At 49.5% G+C, this 17,356-nt stretch overlaps 1 protein-coding gene across 2 annotated transcripts in view; it reads left to right on the forward strand.

Moving 5' to 3' along the window:
• Positions 1 to 17,356, forward strand: part of TDRD9 (tudor domain containing 9) — a 79,783-nt gene that overhangs the window by 43,248 nt on the left and 19,179 nt on the right. For both annotated transcript variants that reach the window (XM_047738887.1, XM_047738888.1), the window contains 10 exons: positions 1,432 to 1,548; positions 2,532 to 2,639; positions 4,485 to 4,585; positions 7,863 to 8,036; positions 10,872 to 10,983; positions 11,971 to 12,183; positions 12,437 to 12,526; positions 13,839 to 14,099; positions 16,046 to 16,201; positions 16,956 to 17,026. In XM_047738887.1, coding sequence (XP_047594843.1) covers positions 1,432 to 1,548; positions 2,532 to 2,639; positions 4,485 to 4,585; positions 7,863 to 8,036; positions 10,872 to 10,983; positions 11,971 to 12,183; positions 12,437 to 12,526; positions 13,839 to 14,099; positions 16,046 to 16,201; positions 16,956 to 17,026 — 1,403 coding nt within the window. The remainder of the gene's footprint in view (positions 1 to 1,431; positions 1,549 to 2,531; positions 2,640 to 4,484; positions 4,586 to 7,862; positions 8,037 to 10,871; positions 10,984 to 11,970; positions 12,184 to 12,436; positions 12,527 to 13,838; positions 14,100 to 16,045; positions 16,202 to 16,955; positions 17,027 to 17,356) is intronic.

Here is a 17,356-nt window from a genome sequence, read left to right on the forward strand (position 1 = left end):
CAAAAGGCCGAGAAGTGATTAAATAAATAAAATCTTAAAAAAAAAAATTTCTCTGTCTTTCCAGTTGTTTTCCAGTTAATGGTCACACCTGTGGCTTGTAGGGTTTTTACTTTAGTTTATTGAGATAATTTTGTGGCAAATTAGTTTATGAACAATTTATAGGTATTGGGGGTTGTGTGCTCTTATGTATGCTATGAAGTTTGAGGTTTTGTGGGAAATGGTTTTTATTGCAACTGGGGGATTTTGTTCAGAGCAGCTGTTGAACGTTTGGTCACTTGGGCTTGGGTTTTTTTCTTTTTGTTTTTTATTTAGATTCTAGTTAGTTAACACCCAGCGTAATACTGGTTTCAGGAGTAGAATTTAGTGATCACTCGCCACCGGGTGCTCGTCCCAACAGTGCGCTCTGCAGTGCCCACCCCCCACCCATGTTCCTCCAGCAGCCCGGTTTGCTCTCAGCTTGTTTTTTTTGGTTTTGTTTTGTTTTAAGATTTTGTTCATTTGTGGGAGAGAGAACATGTGGGGAGGGGCAGAGGGAGAGGAAGGCTTCGCAGCAGACTGTGCGCTGATTGCGGGGCCTGATGTGGGGCTCCATCTCACGACCGTGAGACCGTGACCTGAGCCAAAATCAAGAGTCGGACACTGAACTGACTGTGCCACTCGGGTGCTCCTGTTCTTGGCTTGTTTTTAATCACAGCAGCAGGACATGCCCGGGGCGGGGGGGCGGGGGTTTGAGGTGTGTAAAGGACTTATAAGCAGAAGGTATGTTCTAGTCACTTGCTCTTGTGATGCCCAGAGGCATTGTGGGTACGTGTTTGTAGTGTGTGTGTGTGTGCGCGTGCACGTGCGCGCCTGCACTTACAGACGGGGCCGTGGAGTGCGCACTGCCGTGTGTCCTTTTATTTTCTGTTAGTGTTGCACTGAGCGTCTTTTCCATTTCCTTTTTGTTTTGTTTTGTTTTTTTTAAAGATTTTATTTATTTATTTGACAGAGAGAGATCACAAGTAGAGAGGCAGGCAGAGAGAGAGAGAGAGGAGGAAGCAGGCTCCCTGCTGAGCAGAGAGCCCGATGCGGGACTCGATCCCAGGACCCTGAGATCATGACCTACGCCGAAGGCAGCGGCTTAACCCACTGAGCCACCCAGGCGCCCCTCCTTTTTGTTTTTTTAAAGATTTTAGTTATTTGTTTGACAGAGTGCATGAGCGCTCATGCGCACGGGACAGGGAACACTAGCAGGCAGGGAGTGGGAGAGGGAGAAGTACCCAGATCCTTTCCATTTCTTACTCATTCATCTTTAATAAGGTGACTCTTAATAAATACAGTGTTGAATCCTGTAAACGTGTGTCTTCCCCTTGTGCACTTGTTTTCCAGTGTGTTCATTACTCTGCGTGGCACGAGGCCTTTGAGATACCCCATCTCGGCATGTTTCCTTAGGTGGCCGAGTTGTATGAAGAGCTGAAGAACAGGGTCTCCCAGTTCAACATGCACGTTGAGCCCCGGCGGCCCGTCATGGACCAGGAGTACACGTACAAGCAGCGGTTCATCTTGCAGGTGCGCTGGGGCCACTGGACGTCTGTTCTCATCCCTTCTCTTCGCCCACCGCCATGGTGGTAAAGTGCCCATGCCTTCTTTCTGTTGCGAGTCAGGCCTCGAGAGATCTTAGGCCCATGATGTTCACGCTGCGTTGGGGGAGAGCATAGTTCAAGTTCAGCACGTCCCGGAGCTGGCCCTCCAGCCCAGTGCTGTCCGCAGGGGCGCGTTCTGTAGCCCACCAGCTGCTGATGTGCTTTAGGACACGTCCTTGCGTTTTGGCTTTTAAGATACTAAGAATGTTCTTAATATAACTCAGCATATGTAGCTCTTCTCTTACACTGGAAATACTAACTTTAGAGGGCGGGATCAGGCCAGCTTGTTGGACGGGACCTTATAGGGATTGTGTAGAGGGAAGCATGTCCCACGAAGGGGCTTCTGCTTCCGGTTCCGAGCAGGACCCTGTCTGTCCACAGTAGCAGGCAGCATTGGGTCGCAGGCGGGTGTCTGTGAACGAAGTGGTGCCGGAGGATGGTGTTTTCTGGATGTCAAGTTGCTTTGCGGCTGGGGAGAGTCCTGCCTGAGTGTATGTGCCGGAGGGTGTGTTTTGACAGAGGAGGGACTGTTCGCAGAATGCTGTGTGGAAGTGCGCGCTGGGTGTGCGGCTCGGAGTCTGGGGAGGCGCCGGCCCGCAGAGGTGAGTGTGTCACACAGCGGGTGGGAGAGCGTGTGCCGTCACTCGTGCTGTCGCTCAGCTCACCGCTGCTTCCTAAGCTTCCCTTGAGACGGGCTCCTCGAGGAGGGACATGTCCGGAGTGCTTGTTGGTGATGGTGAGATAATCAGAATCGTGACCTTCCTGGGTTTGCGGGAGCTCGAGCGCGTTAATGTAAATCCTCCTCAGCTTCCAGATGTTTGGGACGTCGTTCTGGGAAGAGGTCAGCGGACCACTGAGACAGACCTACAAGTCATGTTGCCGCTTCATGAAAGCCCACTCCTCCCCCAGGTGGTGTTGGCCGGCGCTTTCTACCCCAATTACTTCGCGTTCGGGCAGCCTGACGAGGAGATGGCGGTGAGGGAGCTGGCCGGCAAAGACCCGAAGACCACCGTCGTGGTAGGGGCTCCCCTTCTGTGTGGCTGTCGTGAGCGCCGTATCCCTTCCGGGGCTCCCGCTTTTATAGGGACCTGGTGGATTTTTCTTCCCCCTAAAGTGAATATTATGGCTCATTTGACCTTTTCACAGACATCTACTTGCTCCTCAGTTTGGCTTCCTATTTTGCAGACCTGCCCTTGAAAGAAAGCCTTGAGAAATTATATACTTGTGACCAATGCCGATTGATCATGTGCTGTTTTGAAGGATTTAGGACACTTCTCCCTAAGTTTAAGAACTTTGAGCTAACAATTTCCTTTCACACAAAGTACAATGTTACCGGTTGGCAGCTTTGTACTGGGATTTAAACTGTCACCCCCAGGCTTGAATGTATTCTAGTAGAATCGGCTAGAGAGTGGGTATTTTTAAATTCATATGTGAGGGCCCCATGCCCCAGAGTCTGGACTAGAAGGAATGGCCTGGAAAGGAGTATTCAGAGAACACGTGTTTTCAGTGACTCTGATCCGCCACAGGCGTTCGTGTAAACCTGAGCGCACGTCGACCTCAGGACACACACCCGGAACGAAGCGTGTGGGGCCTGCGCTTCCGTCCGCCTTCTCGGTTCCCTTGGCGTCCCTGACAGCGGCCGGGGAAGTCCTCGGCAGACGGGCTGGCGTGCAGAAAGCGCCCCATGTGCCAGCTTTCCCTGTCGTTGTGGAAGTGCCCACGGTTCCCGAGGAGATGGGGTGCGTGGGTCGGGGTGCACGGGTCGGGGGTCGCGGATGACCTGCGCGCTGTGCAGATCTTTGAAGAGCCTCGAAGCTGCTGGCGCTCAGGCTGGAGACCAGCCGCGGGGATGCGCCTCACAATCCAGGGGCGGGGGTTTCATTTACAAGGTGCTCGTTGGCCTTGTATCGCTGCCGGGGACCCTGCCCTGTGACCTTCGGGGCTGACCAGGCTCCTTTGCTTGGCTCCCTCGAAGCCCTCGTGGTGCTCTCCGCTGCCCTGTGCCGCTGGAGAAGGATCCTCAGGATTCTCCTCAGACCCGGAGCCGTGCTTGTCTCCGTCATCCACGAGGCCGCCTGCTCGCTAGGCGCTCTGGGGGCCACAAACTTGTCTCCCCGTGAGTAGAAGCCAGACCGGAGCTGGTACTGACCCAGCGCTTGCCTGAGATGCCCTCTGTGATGTGCTTCTCTGAGCCTCGCACTGACCCCTCGAGGCGGGGCGCGGCGGGGCTTTACCATCAGCTTATTTCTGCCGGGGGTTGAGTCCTAGTGCGGCTCCGTCCTTTGTCTCAGGAGACTCGCCAAGACAGCTCAGAGCCTCTCTCGTGGGGCCGGGGCCTCAGGTTTTCTGCCAGAGCCTGGAAAGGAGTCACTGGGACAGAAGGGGGAGAGCGAGCCTTGGGGGCCGGGAGGGTCTGCCGAGGCTCAGTGCGCTTCATTTCCGGCCGTGATGGTGGGCGCGCCCCGTCCCTGACCTGTGCTGTGCTCCCCCCAGATCCCCTACTCCTTACGCAGAAAGAGTCTTTTAAAGAGTTGCATTTAGTCAGCTTGCTTACTTGAAAGTCAAATAAAACACAGCTCTTTGTTTTTTTGTGTTGGATTTTGGATTATTTTAACAGAGAAAGAATTATCTTTTATTTAACATATACTCGTCATTAAAATTTAGTTATAACGTAAAAGTCTTCAGTCATTTAATATACCTAACCATAGAGTCTACGTCTTAGGGTTACAGACAGTGAATTTCGTTTTTGTGAGCTAATGTGCAGCTGCCTTAGCTCACGGACACTGTAACTATTGGGTTCGCTGTTGTGTTCTGTGTTCGCTGCCATGCCTGCTCTGACGAACGCTGCCCCATGTGTTACAGCTGAAGCACATCCCGCCCTACGGATTTCTCTACTACAAACAGCTGCAGTCTCTCTTCCGACAGTGTGGTCAAGTCAAATCCATCGTCTTCGATGGTGCAAAGTGAGTCGCGTGTTTCGTAGCAGCTGCCATTATGAAAGGCCATCACGTGTTCCGTGTTTGCAGGAACTAAATCTTAACACCGAGTGCTTGTGGAGATGGGTCCCTATCCAGGCCACTCCGCATGGCCTCACAACACAGCTTGGGTTTATCTTGTCTGCACTGATGTATCCTTTTTTTCAACCAAGGGAGCTCCTAGAGGAGCTAAGCTGGGAGCTTGGTGGTCTGATACCAGGAAGGCTCGGTGGTGCCGTGTGGTGCTGGGGCAGGCGCTTGGAGCGTGAGCCTGTCCTTAGGTTTTCATGGGGTGTCCTTAGCGATATGTCACATTCTTGGTCATAGAGATGCCCCAGAGTAGGGTTTATCTGCTCGCATTTCTGGAAGAGAACTCCTGCAAAAACCCAGTCGCATCGCATGTGTTTTAGTTGCAGATACGGGAGACGAGACGGCATGGTTTGAAGTATCACTTTGAATTTTTATTTCCAAGAGGGACTGCTGATGTGCAGAAAGGACTATTTACAGTTTTAAATTGAATTTTAGTTTTCAGTTAGAAACTTTCTTCTGATGTTCTATAAACTATTTCACTTACAAGACTTTGTAAATCTAGGGAGTAAGAAACACGTGCATTCTTATCTTGACCGATGTCCAGTAATGCACGCGGAGCATATTCAGTCCCTTTTCTATTTGGGTTAATTTCCTCAGACATTTTAAGTTCTGTTCCTACGATTTAATATTTGATGTTCTTGGTAAGCTGCGTGTGTTTCCCGGCCCCGTGTGTGCTCGCATGGCAAAGTCACAGCCTGAGGAAGTCTTCCTAAGTTCTTTTAACAACTGTTACCGATTGAACTAATTAAGCTTATAATGTCTCTATTTTTTCAAATGTCCTAATACAGATTACATGGAAATTCTTTTTTTTTTTTAAAGATTTTATTTATTTATTTGAGAGAGAGACAGTGAGAGAGAGCATGAGCGAGGAGAAGGTCAGAGGGAGAAGCAGACTCCCCATGGAGCTGGAAGCCCGATGTGGGACTCGATCCCGGGACCCCGGGATCATGACCTGAGCCGAAGGCAGTCGTCCAACCAACTGAGCCACCCAGGCGTCCCTACGTGGAAATTCTTAATCACATTTACAAAATCACTTTGACACTGGACTCACGGTGAAGTTCTCTTTGCCGAACGCTGCCAGTCTGTCTGCCTGGGCTGCTGAGGTTCCCGTCACGGCGGGCGCGCTCTGACGGCTCGAGCGGCCGGCAGTCTGGTCTCTTGCGGATCTGCATCGTGGGGTAGATCCTGTGTTTGTTTCACGTGCTTCCTGTCTAAGCCTTTGTTGGAGGGATTTCAAATCTATTTTGCATGGTTCCTTGTATTTCTGGCTTTTTAGTCAGCGCAGCAGTGTCCTGGCAGCCCCCCGGAGAAGGAGCGGTGTTGTTCTGGGCGTGCCAGGAGCAGTTCTCACACACCGAGCGTTCGAAGGCAGTGACGTGGGTCGCTGTTGGATGGAGTAAAGGCTGTGTTCCTTCTGGGACCATGCAGGGCCTACAGGAGCAGGGAGCCTGCGTCAGGTGTGAAGGGCATCTGAGCACAGGTAGCAAGTATAAGGATGTACCGTTTGCTCCCATACGAAGTTTCGACCCCGTTGTGGGGTGCTGTAGATGATGGCCTGTCGTGAAATGTCGTGGGAGAGGCCCAGGTGGTCAGAGTACCTTCTTCCTGGCCTCAGGAGCAGTAGCATTCACTGGGTCTTCCTAAGGAGGTGTGTGAGGTGGACAGCAGAGGGGCTGGCGGGGCAGGAGGGGGTGCTGACCCTGTAGGAGCCCAGCGTGAGCCCAGTTGGGACTTTGGAGAGTGTGGGTTGTGTGCGAGGCACAGCCGGAGGCCTTTTTGCCAGTGGCTGGCTTTGTGTTAAGTCTGGGTGGTGGGGGTCCTTCATGGCTGCCTGATGAGTGTGGGCATGAGTAGATGGGTATGTGGAGACCCCCGAGTGTTCCGAGCTGTGCTGTTTTGTGGTACTTGGCCAGGGAATGATGAGTTATCTAAACGACGTGGTCACCTAAACCAGAGGCAACATTGGAAACAAAGGAGGTGACAGGTGAGACCGAGCTCTCTTGGGTTTGGCTGTTGATGGCCTGTGCAGGACAAAGAAGAGAGGAGGGCCCTGGAGGGCAGGTCTTCGAGACTGCATTGTCCAGAGAAGGGCTGGGAGGAGCCCACTCCGGGGTGGGGGGAGGAATGGGGGGTCCCAGCGGGACTTCGGGGTTCTGCTGCAAGCTGAGCATTATGGAAGTGGGGTCTTGAGTGCAACAGAAACTGCTTCTGAGGAGGGGCTTAGGAGCCCTCTAGGGGAAGTCTGACATGATGGGGCGGGGGCGTGTGAGCAAGCTGGGCACAGACCCGGGAGGGTATGCGTGCTCAACAGGGCTCCACCAGGGGGCGGGTTTAGGAGGGCGGAGGGCAGAGGAGAGCCTGAGGTCCCTGCAGAGAAGTGAGGCGCAGGGGCGCACACACCCGTAGGCCGGCACAGTTAGGGGCGGGGCTGCCTCTCTGACCTGCTGGACGCTCTTCACGGGGTGTGTCCTTTCCAGGGCTCAGGGTACACATATCCATGCAGGTGCTTGTCAGAGTCCTAGGTCTGTTTGCGTGAGTGTGATGTTTTGACCCAAGAGCGTTTATGTACAAGCAAATGTGAACTTGAAGCTTGCTTTCTTTATACCGGGAAATGCCCAGCAGACACCCCGTGCCTGCTTGGTTCTCATCTCCCAGAGAAAGGGATCTGGGGGGTGGCACCCAGGGAGGCAGGAGAGGGTGGTAGCGTGGGGCGTCATCAGCACGACTGGTGGTAAACTTGATGGGGTTTATAGAGGGAGATCACAGAGATCACTGACCTCACTTGTGTGCTTTTATCTTACTGTGTTTTATTTTAAAGTAAAGTAGAAAAACCCTCAAAACTCAAAAAGCTGTCTTCCTGTGTTCATTTTGAGAATTAAGATTCTGTAGCTGAAAATCTCATTAGTGTTGGTGTTTATTCTGCGTTACCCGCATTTGTAGAAGGCTGATCCCTGGTTTTACTCTAATGGTGCATCATTGTAATTTTCATTTCTCTTAAGTAATTTCATTTAGGGAAACCCTTCTTGGTTAATTATAGAATGAAGAATTACTGGTATTTCAAGGGGGAGGTAGAGCTAAAAATTTCCATCTAGTCTTGAGAGAGATTAATGTGCACTTAGTTCCTTTTTCCCAGATTCCCGATCAACTAATTTTTTTCTTTCTCTTTGTGGAGCAGAGCCTTTGTGGAGTTTTCACGTAACCCAACAGAGAGGTTTAAAACCCTTCCTGCAGTGTATATGGCCATTAAGATGTCTCAGCTGAAAGTCTCCCTGGAGCTGAACGTGCACTCCGCAGAGGAGATCGAAGGGAAGGTGCAAGGCGGGGCTGTCTCGAAGCTCAGGAGCACCAGGTACCCCAGGGGCTGGCCGCGCGGGGCTCTGGCCGCCTGCTCTCATGGGGTCAGAGGCCGTGTTCACCTCGCTTGCGCTCACACGTGCAGCCCGGGCTGTGCAGCCCGAGTCCTGGTTTCCTCACCTCCTGGCTGTGTGTACTTAGGCACATTCCTCGACCTCTCTGAACCTTGGTGCTCTTTTCATTTGTTTGCTTTTTCAGCTCTGTTGCAAAATAATCCCCGTCCGTCGCTGTGAAAGTTTCAGGTGTTCAGGAGGTGGTTTGATTTCCCTACGCTGTGAAATGACCACCACAGTGTATTCCGCTAACAGAAACTTCTCCGTGTGATGAGGACGCTCAGTGTTCTCCTAATGACTGTCCTGTCTTACAGCAGTGTTAGCGGTAGGCACCATGTTGCACAGTCTGTCCCTAGGACTTGTTACCACAGAACTGGAAGTTTGTATCTTTGACCGTCTTCCTCCTGCGCCCCCTTCTCCCACCCTCCGCCTCTGGTACCACAAGTCTGATCTCTTTTTCTAGGAGTTTTTTTTTTTTTTTTTTAATAGATTCCACACGTAAGTGAGACCACACAGTGTTTGTCTTTGTCGGACTTATTTCACTTAGCATATTGCCTTCGAGATCTATCCATGTTGTCGCAAATGGTAGCTTTCTTGTTTTTATGGCTGAGTGATACTCTAGTGCCTGTGTAGGACAGCTGCTTTATCCAGTCGTGCAGTGACGGATGCTGGAGTTGTTCCGTGTCTCGGTTATTGGACCTGATGCTGCCATACGCAGGGTCTTTCTGAGGTAGTGTTCTTGTCGCCATAGATACATACTCGGAAGTAGAATTGCTGCATTGTATGGTGGTTCTCCTTTTAATTGTTTTTTTTAAAGATTTTATTTATTTATTTGACAGACAGAGATCACAAGTAGGCAGAGAGGCAGGCGGAGAGAGAGAGGGGAGGAAGCAGGCTTTCCACTGAGCAGAGAGTCCAGTGCAGGGCTCGATCCCAGGACCCTGGGATCATGACCTGAGCCTAAGGCAGAGGCTTTAACCCACTGATCTACCCAGGCGCCCCTCTCCTTTTAATTTCTTGAAGGTCGTCCATACTGTGTCCCATAGCAGCTGTACCAGTCTACAGTCCCACCAGCGCGCAAGGGTTTCCTTTCCCTCGGTACCCATGCCAGCATTTGTCTCCTTGATGACGGCCATTTGGACAGCCGCGAGCTGATACCTTGTCCTGGTTCTTATTTGCATTTCCCTGATGACCAGTGATACTGAGTACCTTTTCACGGATCTCTTTGCCTTTTGTGTATCTTCTTTGGAGAAATCGCTATTCGAGTCTTTTTGGCCATTAAAAAATTGTTTGCCTACTGAGTTGTGTCTGTGGAATAGAAACGGCACCTACTGTGCAGGGCTGTTGAGAAGGCTGAGCGGGGTCATGTAAGTGGTTGTCGGCTTAGACGGCGGGGAGTGGACCTGATCTTGGTTTCCCTTCTTTGTCGTAGAGTTCCTCATTTCCTCTGTTTAAGCACAGCGGAGTAGTCTCTGTTCTCAGCAGAGTGGACGGTGGGATGGAACAGCGCCCAGGGGCTGGCTGGCGCGAGCTGCTTTCTCCTTGCAGAGGAACAGGGAGGCTGGGCGGCCCGCGTGGCTGGCCCTGCGTGGTGGCGCTTGCCGTTTGGCAGCTGGCAGGGGTGTGTGGATTTTCTTTTCTTGGACCAAATTAAATCCCCCTTCAGGGTTTAGAACGGATTCCTTTGCTTTTTGGTCACACTTTCCAAGTACCATGTGTAGGAATTCTCAGTCATCCTTTCTTATTTGCGATCTTTTTAATTCCACGAGGAACTTGACAGGAGTTTGGGGGAATTGGTGAGAAAGGGAGATATGTCCCATTGAGTCTCGTCCCGTGGGAGAGGGTTAGATTCTGCTACTCTGGAGTGCCCCGGAGTTAGGTCTGTAACACAGGGAGGAACTTTCCTGCCGGTAGCTTTGCCTGAGTCACTCTCACTTCAGAAATGGATCTGGAAGCTGGGAGAAAGTTGGGTCAGGATCTCTTGTATAATTCTTTTCCTCTTCATCTTAGTTATTAATAAAAGCATTATCAAATTTGTTTTGATTTTTATCCGTTTTTATCAAATTTGTATTTCACATTCTCAAACTTGAGCATTTACTATGTTATTTTTTTTAAAAGAGAATGTATTCTCATTTTTTTTTTGTTTAAGATTTTATTTATTTATTTGACAGAGATCACAAGTAGGCAGAGAGGGGGAGGCAAGCTCCCCACGGAGCAGAGAGCCCAATGTGGGGCTCCATCCCAGGACCCTGGGACCATGACCCGAGCCGAAGGCAGAGGCTTTAACCCACTGAGCCACGCAGGCGCCCCACTATGTTATTATTTTAAGAGATGAATGATTAATCCCTTGGTTTATTAGAAAATCATGCATGTCTTTTCTAACAGCATTGAGCTGGGCATGGATTCTGGTGCTTGCCGTAAGGTCAAGGCCCCCTCTGAAGCCGGAAATCAGGAAACACTGCTGGTGTTAGATCTAGAATGTGTACCCTTAGAAGTCAGTCTGCTGTCAGGAGTCTTGACCTTTAGAATCCACTGTTGAAGGGGAGTGTGTAACTCTGGGGGTGCACCGACCTCCAGGGCAGCTCCGGAAGCCACTGAAAACTCAAAATTTGAGAGGAAATCAAATCAGTCATCTCCAGGTTAGGTATTTTCTTAAAATGTTCTTTTCTTGTATTAGCAATGGAATAGTTGGGGCACTAACTTTACATATGTAAGCATGTTTTCTTTCAATACCTGATTTTTGTTTTTATTATTTTTTTAAAATCATGTTTAACTAGGGTGAATGTGGACTTCCAGAAGCAGACAGTAGATCCTATGCAAGTCTCCTTTAACACATTAGACAGATCCCGGACAATTACAGATCTCCTCCTGACTGTTGATGTCACAGAGGTGAGATGCTGTGGTTGAGTCGTTAGAGCTTTTCTGTCTTCTTAATCGAGCACTGTCAGGTTGTGGACATGAAGCTAGTCACGTACACCTGTGCTCACACAGCCTGAGCACCTTCGTGATCGAGGCAAGGTGGGTGGGTTTGAATTACTGTACTTGTTAAATTGAAATGTGGCTACAACACAAAATGAAGCAAATCTCATTTTAGAATCAGAACATTATTTTTAAAATGTTAGGTACCATTTAAAATGCTAAAACCTTAGTTTCGGCAGCATAATACACGTGAACGTTCTAACTGGCCTAATGAAGTATGGCCGTGTGATTCAGTTCACGTCAGTAGAGCTGGCCTCGGCCTCGTTACTCTTTAAGGTGTGGCTTTTACTCATTCAGATACAGTGTCAGTGCAAATACAGCCCTGCTTCCTGGTGAATCTGTGACTCCACTCACCAGCGGCTTTACCCGGAAGCTTGGGCTCCGGCCGATTGGGAGACTGCAGCCGGCCTGGGTCCGCACAGCGGACCAGCATCGTGGGTGGGAGGTGCTCAGTGAGGCCCTTTTCCACGGAACACCTGCTCCTCCTTCTCCCACTTGTCACTGCTCTTTCCGGGGCTGCATTCACACCGGACCTGCCTTTGCTGCTCTCACGCGCCTGCAGTCTGTGGGCTGGGCTCACCCCCCGGGGCCCGTCGCCAGTCACATGGTCTCACAGTCCGGCCTTCTGTGCCCTTTCAGAGCCTGTCCTGTGTTCGTGGGCTGGCAAGTCTCATACCTCTGAGAGAGGGGTCTGGGACATGTGTTTCCTCACTGTGGGGACCAGGGAACCCCCTTGTTTATAAGCACGTGTTAAAGCCTATAGAATTACTTGAGTTCCGGGGAATCCAGTTTGCGAAGCGCGGTATGCAGTGTCAGTCCTGCAGCGTGAGCTTCTGGTAACCTGCACATCGAAATCCTTTCTGGATTTCGTCTCTGCTTCTTCCCCTTCTTTTTTAGGTCGTCGAGGTGGGACACTTTTGGGGATATAGGATTGATGAAAAGAACTCGGGGATTCTGAGAAAGCTCACCACTGAAATCAACCAGCTGGACCTGCTGCCCTTGCCTGTCCGCCCGCACCCAGACCTGGTCTGTCTGGCACCTTTTGCTGATTCTGATAAAGAAAGCTACTTCAGAGCTCAAATCCTTTATGTTTCTGGGAATTCTGCCGAGGTTCGTGTTTCTCTGTAACCAGTTGCTCGAAGGAAACGAGCAGTTTATGGAAAACCTTTTCTAATTTTAAGTAGAATCCTTTCAGTTAGAAAACTAGTCTTGTAAAAAATTACGTCCAGCACTGCTGTGTGGATGTTAGCTGCTGTCGTAAGACTGCCAGGTTTCGAAGCTAGAGAGAGCCTTGTGAGGCCACCGGCCAGGTGGCGTGTGATTCTGACCCCGTATTAAAGTGTGTCCTTTCCCTATTCTCTAGGTGTTCTTTGTAGACTATGGTAATAGATCTCATGTAGATCTGGATCTTTTGATGGAGATGCCCTGTCAACTTCTTGAACTCCCGTTTCAGGTAAGGTAGGGAGGCTGCTGTGGTGTGAAAGTGGAGGCTAGAAATGATCCTAGAGGTCACATGGCCTGCCCTCAGTGCATGGATAGGGGCCAGGTCTCAGAGTGAGAAGGGACTTTCCTGGTCACACAGGCCAAGTTTGATTTCTGCTTTTTTCCAAAAATGTATTGCCACAGATATTTTTGTCAATATTGTATGGGGAATGAGTTAAAAATATATGGAGTGTGGTTTCACACTTAGCAAAAAAGTAGCTGTTTAAGTGAATTCAATTCCAAACACTGTTTCTGAGATTTTTGGTTGTGTTGTAAACAGCTAGAACTTGGGCAAGCTAGATGTACCGGCGTGCCTCTGTCAGTGTGGACACAGTCCAGAAGGCGTTCCAAGCTTCTGTTCGGGTTGAAAAGCAACATCGAATTTCTTTACCTATGTCATTCTCACTTTGTGAAATCTACCCCCCAAATTGTTTTTTTTAAATACATAAAATCATTTATGTATTTATTATAGTTGGCACAGAATAGGACGTTAGTTTCAGACATTCAGCATAGTGATTCCACAACTCTACTCTGAGCTCTGCTCGCACAGGGGTAGCTGCCGTCCGTCTGTGACCCTGCAGCGTGAGTACGGTCCCACCGACCACGTTCCGCGTGCAGTCACCTCTTGGTCCCAGCACTTGTTCGCTCCAGGACTGGAGGCCTCTATGCCAAACGCCTCTTCACCCGTTTTGCCCTCCTCCCTTCTGGCAGCCCACTCTGTATTTGGGTCTGTCTCTCTGTTTTTTTTTTTGTTTTTTTGTTTTTTTTTTTTTGACAGAGAGATCACAAGCAAGCAGAGAGGCAGGCAGAGAGAGAGGAGGAAGCAGGCTCCCCGAGAGAGCAGAGAGCCCGATGCGGGGCTTGATCCCAGGACTCCGAGATCATGACCTGAGCCGAAGGCAGCGGCTTAACCCACTGAGCCACCCAGGCGCCCCTGTCTCTCTGTTTTTTGTTTTTTTTTTTTGTTTTGTTTTCTAGATTCCACATATAAGGGAAATCCTACGGTGTTTGTCTTTCTTTGACTTCACTTAGCATAATATTGTCTAGCTCCATCCTGCAAATGGCAAGATCACATCCTTTTTGATGGCCGAGTAACAGTCCATTGTGTGTCTACATCATGTCCTCCTCCTCCACTCATCTGTTAATGGACCAAGATTGTTTTTAGTAGGATTTTTAGGAGAATGTTGGCGAAGACCCATGTGCAGGGCCATGTTTCAGCAGTATTTGGGTGAGAGTTGCACTCATTTACCAAGCCGGTTCAGCCATGCTCTTCTGTCCTGTAGGCCTTGGAATTTAAGATTTGCAAAATGCGCCCGTCGGCGAAGTCCCTCGTGTGTGGTGAGCACTGGAGCGGTGCGGCCAGCCGGCGCTTTGCCTCCCTGGTGAGTGGCTGCGCCCTGCTCGTCAGGGTCTTCTCTGTGGTGCACAGTGTCCTGCATGTGGACGTGTACCGCTGTGCGGGGGCCCAGGACGCTGTCAGCGTGAGAGACGTCCTCATCAAGGAGGGCTACGCAGAGCTCTCAGAGGAGCCCTATGAGTCCAAGGTACGTGCCTTCATCCTTGTTGGAGTGCGTGTGTGTGCGTGCGTATGTGTGTGTGCGTGCGTATGTGTGCGTGCGTGTGCATGTGCGCGCATGTGCAACAGGGGCCGTGGAGAAGTGGGGGCGCATTGTCCTCCCAGGGTGCTGTTGGGAGAGTAGCTAGGTGGTGGTTGTGAAACACTTAAAATGCCTGCTAGGTTTCTTTGACACTACATTTCGGTGACTGTGTTTTGATTTTGTTGAAGTTTCTCTTTATTAGGCTATTTTTTTCTTAGAATGAGAAGTAGATGTAAAAATGTTCTCTGGGAGTTGTTTTTTCTGAAATGGATTCCAAGACATAGCTCCTAATGAAAACAATAAGATACTAGTTTCAAGTATTTCAGGTATTTCGAAATGATTTTCAACTCTTTCTTTCGAAATCAGTTCTGAAGCCCTTTTTCTTTGAAGGTTTCAGGGATGCCACCTGCGAGTCAGATGTTGAAGGCCATTTATTGTCCTGTGGTTTCTGCTGACAGTGAAGGGTTTAGGGAAATGGGCGGCAGAACAGTAGCCGGAGAGCGGCCGGCCTTTGTGTTTCCAGGTGTGAGGAACCCTTTTGGGATTCTGGTAGTGTTACCTGGTGTGGAGTCCAAGTTTCGTGTACAGAAAGGTCTTTTTTTTTTTTTTTTTAAATATTTATTTATTTATTTATTTGACAGATCACAAGTAGGCAGAGAGGCAGGCAGAGAGAGAGAGAGGAGGAAGCAGGCTCCCTGCTGAGCAGAGAGCCCGATGCGGGACTCGATCCCAGGACCCTGAGATCACGACCTGAGCCGAAGGCAGAGGCTCCAACCACTGAGCCACCCAGGCGCCCCCAGAAAGGTCTTTTTAAGAGCTGTTTTTTCACTCTCTTCAGTTTTCTGATGACTGAAAGGTAGTAAAGGCTGATGAATTGATCCTTTAAAAAAAAAAAGATTTTTTTTTTATTTATTTGAGTGAGCAAGAGAGAGCATACAAGCCTGGGCGGGGTAGGGGACAGAGGCAGAGGGAGAAGCAGACTCCCCGGAGAGCAGGGAGCCCTGGGATCATGACCTGAGCTGAAGGCAGACACTTCACCAACCACGCCACCCAGGCACCCTGGTGAATAGAGCCTTAAAAGAATCCTATCTTATTTCTTTATTTTATTTTATTTTTTAAAAAGATTTTATTTGTCAGAGAGAGTGAGCACAGGCAGACAGAGTGGCAGGCAGAGACAGAGGGAGAAGCAGGCTCCCTGCTGAGCAAGGAGCCCAATGTGGGACTCGATCCCAGGACCCTGGGATCATGACCTAAGCCAAAGGCAGCCGCTTAACCCACTGAGCCACCCAGGCATCCCATTTCTTTATATTTTTTAAAGATTTTATTTATTCATTTTATAGAGATCACAAGTAGGCAGAGAGGCAGGCAGAGAGAGAGAGAGACGGGGAGGGAGGCTCCCTGTTGAGCAGAGAGCCCCATGTGGGGCTCGATCCCAGGACTCCAGGATCATGACCTGAGTTGAAGGCGGAGGCTTTGACCCACTGAGTCACCCAGGTGCTTCCTATCTTATTTCTTTAATTTGGGTTTTAAAGTGTACTTATTTGGGCGCCTGGGTGGCTCAGTGGGTTAAGCCGCTGCTTTCGGCTCAGGTCATGATCTCAGGGTCCTGGGATCGAGTCCCACATCGGGCTCTCTGCTCAGCAAGAAGCCTGCTTCCCTCTCTCTCTCTCTCTCTCTGCCTGCCTCTCCGTCTACTTGTGATCTCTGTCTGTCAAATAAATAAATAAAATCTTAAAAAAAATAAAGTGTACTTATTTGATAAAATTTTCTCCTGACCTTAGTGACCCTAGTAATCAGGTAAGAATAAGGTTGTGCCTATAAAATCTTCAACTGTATTAACTTTTAATACAGTTTTTCCTTTAAGCAAAATGAACTTTGTTTATTCTGCTCAGCAAAGCCACGAAGCTCTCAAGGGTCTCTTCTCCACATCCGTGGAAAACATGGCAGAGCTCTCTACGTCTTCTCCCGTGAAGGATGATGAAAAGTACCTGATCCGGGTTTTGTTAGAGAGCTTTTCTTCTAATAAACTCGGTACCCCCAACTGCAAGGTAATTGATAGGAGCCGGTTTAAAATCCAGCTTAAAACTTGAAGTCGTTTTATCTATATGCTGAGTCATAACTAGCAGTCAGGATGGGCTTTTCTGTCCTGGTTTTCGAGGCCGGTACTTTTTTCACAGTGGTGCCTATCTAGTGAGGGGAGCACCTGGGGTCTGGTGTAGAGAAATGCTCGGACTAGTTCTTCTGTTTTAACCAGCCTTTCCCAAGGCAGCCTGTGCTAGTTTGCGCAGGTGGAGGAAGCAGTGTGTGGGCTGTCGGGAACCAGGCCCATGTGGAGGCACCCCAACCCGGGAGGTGGCCCGGCCCCAGCGAGCACTGGGGTCGGTGCACTTGCCTGTTTCTGAGAAGAGGCTGCCGCGCGCCCTCCCCCTGGTTGGCGGCTCCGCTCTTGCCACCCTAGCCTGTGGCCCTGTGCTCTCAGGGCTCACTACTCAGTCGGATTAGTCTGATGCAATGAAAAGAATGATATTTCTGCGGAAGTATTGGGCGGCATTTCCTTTTTTTGTCCAAACTCTTCCTTAAATGTATCTGTCGAGGAGTGCTAGGGAAACGGTTGAGAGAATCACTCCATCCCAGAAAAGCACCGCAAGGCTTGTCCCCACTGCATCTTGAGGGGGTTACAACTACCGTGTAGCTGCTTCCTTTTTCAAAACATGAGCTAACTTTTGGATTTTTAAAATGTACATTAAGTGATCATTTGCCTGTTCGTAACATTGTGGTGTGTGTGTGTGTTTTAATCTACAGGCGATACTTCATGGGCCTTTTAACCCTTATGAACTGAAGTGTCATAGTTTGACCAGAATATCCAAGTTCAGGTAGGAGTAACTTAGGTTCCCCTTGGATTTCTTTTTTCTTTGCTCCTCTGTTTACAGAGTTTAATGGAAACTAATCTTTTTTTAAACTGTTGGAATGTATTCTTTTCCAGCTCCTTCTCATTCCTCTCCTAGTTCCAAATCTGAGATACTCTTTCTCTCTTACATGAAAGCCATTCTAAGACATTTTTTTTTAAAATATTTTATTTATTTATTTAAGAGAGAGACAGTGAGAGAGAGCATGAGCGAGGAAAAGGTCACAGAGAGAAGCAGACTCCCCGTGGAGCCGGGAGCCCGATGCGGGACTCGATCCCAGGACTCCAGGATCATGAC

The sequence above is a fragment of the Lutra lutra genome, chromosome 7, assembly GCF_902655055.1.
Source record: "Lutra lutra chromosome 7, mLutLut1.2, whole genome shotgun sequence".
Lineage (NCBI taxonomy): Eukaryota > Metazoa > Chordata > Mammalia > Carnivora > Mustelidae > Lutra > Lutra lutra.